General features: G+C 53.0%; 2 protein-coding genes across 2 annotated transcripts in view; both read right to left on the reverse strand.

The window, feature by feature from the left end:
• Window positions 1–3,985, reverse strand: part of ARSD (arylsulfatase D) — a 20,139-nt gene extending 16,154 nt beyond the window's left edge. The window contains exons 1-2 of the mRNA XM_077754696.1: window positions 3,926–3,985; window positions 3,342–3,491 (exon numbers count right to left, since the gene is read on the reverse strand). Coding sequence (XP_077610822.1) covers window positions 3,342–3,397 — 56 coding nt within the window. The 5' untranslated portion in view covers window positions 3,398–3,491; window positions 3,926–3,985. The remainder of the gene's footprint in view (window positions 1–3,341; window positions 3,492–3,925) is intronic.
• ARSL (arylsulfatase L) overlaps window positions 3,968–4,297 on the reverse strand; it is a 23,731-nt gene continuing 23,401 nt past the window's right edge. Inside the window, exon 12 of the mRNA XM_077754733.1 lies at window positions 3,968–4,238. Coding sequence (XP_077610859.1) covers window positions 3,968–4,238 — 271 coding nt within the window. The remainder of the gene's footprint in view (window positions 4,239–4,297) is intronic.

The following is a 4,297-nucleotide window of genomic DNA, read 5'->3' on the forward strand; positions in this document are numbered from 1 at the left end:
TGAGCATTAGGTGAACCAGTCCCTGCCCAGGGGGGACATGTGTGACATTCCTCAGGCACCCATGGATGCTCAAAAAGAAAGGAAAGAAAACCAACAGTTACCTGATAGAGATCACAGTCAAGCAGACTGGAGTCTCCATCAGTTTACAACTGTCTTAGTAAATTACAAGAAAAAGGCAACCTTACCAATAGCCTCATCTCCAGAAACCCAGAGACTTTCCTGGAGCCCCAATAGCACCCTCTCCTACATCGTGACGTGGGGAACAAAGGTAGGAAGGAAACCCCATAGCATCCACCCATCCATCCAACCATCCATTTATTCAGCCATCCATCCTTCCATCCATGCATTCAATTCATCCATCCATCCATTCATCTTTCCATCCATCCATTCAATTTTCCATCCATCCATCCACCTTCCTTCCTTCTACCCATCTATCTTTCCTTCTTTCCTTCTATCCATCCATTCATTTTTCCATCCATCCATCTTTCCATCATCCATCCATCCATCCACCCATCCATCCATCTTTCCAAGCATCCATCTATCCATCAACGTATCAATCCATTCATCCAGCCATCCACCCACCAATCTTCCTTCCTTCCTTCCTTCCTTCCTTCCTTCCTTCCTTCCTTCCTTCCTTCCTTCCTTCCTTCCTTCCTTTTTTCCATCCACCCATCATTCCATCCATCAATCATTTGTCTATCTCTATCTTTCTTCTATCAAGTATTTATCTGTTACAGATGTCTTTATGATTATCTATGTCGTGGAACAGAATGTAAAACACTACAGGTTTCAACCTCACCATGGAAATCTTCTCTTGCAGAATCTCTTTCCTTCCCTTGTTAAAAGAGACCTTAAAACAGGAAAAAATGCTAATATATATATATGTATACATATATATATATGATTTTAAATTCTCTTTTCCTCGTTCCCTTCTTTACCTAAGCAAACTGATTGCCAAATATAGTCCTACAGTATTACTTTCAAGTGCCTTTCATTTTTTTACACATTCTTTTTCTTTTAAATAACCCTCTGGCCTAGAATCATACTCACTTTTATTTAAGAAACAGAAAGTATGAGAGTGTCTGAGACTGATACAAATATGCTGAGAAACAGCCCAGTGACTGTCAGGAAAGAGACGGAGGAGGCAGGGCACAAATGAGACTTTCCAGAGAAAAGAGATATCTTCTCTTCCTGTTACGTTAATAAAATAAGCAGATTCCGCGTGTATTTACAGGCTCTTGGATCCGTTGTTAGCACATGTTAGAGCGTCGGTACGTAGCGGGGGGAGCCGGTGTCTCAAACCCCAAACCCACACCAAGTTATGAGGCTCCCGAGGCTCCGAAGGGAGAGGCAGGAAGGCTCAACCAAAGCCAAGCAGAAGGGAGTCTGGACGCACCTCTTCGTGGGGTCAAGGTCTGCGTCATCTGTTAGAGGTTGTTCTGTGTTCCATGATTTAGAACCAAGGTCCACACCCCATGCCAGATCTGGGCCTACCTCCATGCCCTGATGGTGCAGAGCCTGGTTGGGATCCTCTCCCTATCTCTCACTCTCCTCTCTCTCTCTCTCTCTCTCTTTCTGCCCCTTCCCCCTCTGGCTCTGTATCTCTCTCAAAATAAATAAAAATAAACTTAAAAAAAAAAAAAGAGTTGAGTCTTCCAGCTGTGAGCCTTGATAACTCACATCGGCAGAAGTTTTAAAGGCGTGCGGAGGGGGTGGGTGGAAGCGGAGGGAACATTCTGAAGACCAGGGAAGTGTAGTAGATTCGGGCAGGATGCCCACGTTCCGTGTAGACGGACGGTGAGGGGCACGGCCCCCCACGTGTGTAAGACGCCTGCTGGAACCCACATGGCCGCTTGGCTCAATGTCTTTCTTCGTCAGTGAGTCAGTGAATGACATTCCGAGAACATCTTTGCTGCCTAAGGTGTCCCCAAGGACCCTGTTCTCAGTGTGCTTGTATTTTAGTGGGAGGGAGAAAGATCAAGTACCTAAAAATCATGGGTGCTGCCCCCTATGGGTGGTAATGGGCATGAAATTCCAAGGTCTGGGTATTTCTTTTTTTAAAATGTATTTTTAAGATTATTTATTTTGAGACAGAGAGAGGGCATAGCAGTGGAGAGGCAGAGAGAGACGGAGGGAGATGCACAGTCAGCACGGAGCCCAACGTGAGACTCGAACTCACGAACCGTGCGATCATGACCTGACCCGAAATCAAGAGTCAGATGCGTCACGGACTGAACCACCCAGTTCCTCACTGGTAGTTTTCCGAGCCCCAAACCCGCAGGCCACAGAAGGTCCCGAGGGGTAGGAATGCATCGTACGAATTCCGGGGACACGATTCAGTCCATACCCAGAGCGATGGTTCCCTGGGGGCGTGAAACTACCCTAAACTGGTTCGTGCTGCTGGATGCACAGCTCGGAAGACGCCGGAAGCCAACGACTTGTCCACTTTGAGTGGGTGAATCGTCTGTTCTGGGCAGGCTCCGCGTGGGGAAAGGAGACCCATGGGTACAGGCATTTGTGGCGGTGCTGGACGGGCCAGAAGCAGAGGGGGACCCGGTCTGTGCAGCCAGCCCCAAGGTGGGCAGCTACTGCAAGGCGACGTGTGTGTGTGTGTGTGTGTGTGTGAATGGGGGAGGCGGGCTTCCTAACAGAAATGGCACAGAAGGAAGGAGGCGCTTTCTTCCCCTTTCCCCTCCTGCGCACAGAGCAGGCAAGCGCCCCCGGGAGCGTGCAGGCCCCGAAGGAACACGCCCTGAGCCCCCTGAGCTCCGAGGTGCATGAACCGCAGCCCGGGGCAGATGGGCCGTGTCCTAACCCCAGTGTTTGTGACCGGGGCCTTACTTGGAAATGGGGTCTTTAGTTAAGGATCTAGAAATGAGCTCATCCTGGAGAACAGTGGCCGTAAATCCAATGACACGTGTCCTTGTAAGAGACGGAGGAGGAGACGCAGACACAGAGAAGCCGCGTGAAGACGGAGGCAGAGACGGGGGGGACGCGGCCACGAGCCCGGGGTCTCAGGGGTCCTGCCCCACCTTGATCTGAGGGGTCCTGTCCCGCCTGGGTCTCCGCCATGTGGTCTCCAGGACTCAGAGAGAATAAATTCCTGTTGCCTAAAGTTACTCCGTTTGTGGTCCCTTGTTAACCCTACGATACACATACACGCACCCGCCAGACTGCTGTGTTGTCTGAAAAGTTTGGGGTCCTGTTTCCCCACCCAAAGGCAACTTTTCAGTGTTCAGATCCGATTCCCTGAGGAATTTCCAGTAGAGGCGGATTTTAAATGCATCCTTCAGTCAACTACACCCCCCAACAACACACACAAAACAGCCGGACCCCTGTACCTCAGGGTATCGTTCCCGTAGCAACCAAGGTCCCCGATGCCAAGGTCATCTGCCATTATCAGTAGAATGTTGGGTTTAAAGGCATTTGCTGCTTCGAACCCGGAAGTCCTCAGAAGCAAGGTCAGAGCGAGGGGAACCCACAAAGAGACCCTGGAGAAAGAGAGAAAAGGGGAAAATGGATGCGTAGCATTTGCGACGGAAAAGTCATTTGTAAGCATCTTGCTGGGGGGCGCGGGCGTTTCCACCAAATTAGGAGTCGTCCAAAGGGGCTGCATCCGGGTTCTGGTTTCCTTTTGTGCCCACGCTTGCCTTCTAACACGCACCCCGAGAAAAGCTGACTGGGCTTGGGCTTTGTTCTGAAAGTTGGGGTTCTGCCCAAGGGAGGTTTCTTGCAGGGATGAGCCCAGGCCCCGGCTGCCCGCCGCTTGGTAATGAGGCTGCTTCCGTGAGGTTCCTTCTAAAGGACTTTCTTTCCGGGCCCAGACTTTCGGGGTGCAAAGTGACCCCGAGGGCGCCATGCGTCCCCGGAGCGACCCCACAGGAGGGACCCAGGTCTAGGAAACGGGGGGGGGGGGGGCGCTTACTTTTGAAAAGGCAGGATGTGGGATTAAAGCACCCCAGGCGCGTCACCCAGTAGTTGCCACAGGGGCTTGAAGGGCAGGGCGCCAGCCAGGCCGCGGCGCACGGGTGACGCGGACCCGGGCCCTGCGCGCCCCGGAGCGGGAAGGCCCGGGGGGGCCGGGGGCGCCCTGATCCCCATTCCTGGCTCCTGGCGGGCAGCTGCAGCGTGCGCAGGGTCCCCGCAGGGCCCCAAGGCCGTCCGGTCCCTCCATTGCGCCCTGGTGCGCCCGCAGTCCGCGGATGGGCGCGCGGAACCGGGACCGAGGGGGCGCCACCCTGCGCAGGAGGAGCAGGGCGGGGGCGGGCCCGGCGCGTGTCGGAGGGCGGAGTGGGGG

This window comes from Crocuta crocuta, unplaced genomic scaffold, assembly GCF_008692635.1.
Source record: "Crocuta crocuta isolate KB4526 unplaced genomic scaffold, BGI_CrCroc_1.0 scaffold221, whole genome shotgun sequence".
Classification (NCBI taxonomy): domain Eukaryota; kingdom Metazoa; phylum Chordata; class Mammalia; order Carnivora; family Hyaenidae; genus Crocuta; species Crocuta crocuta.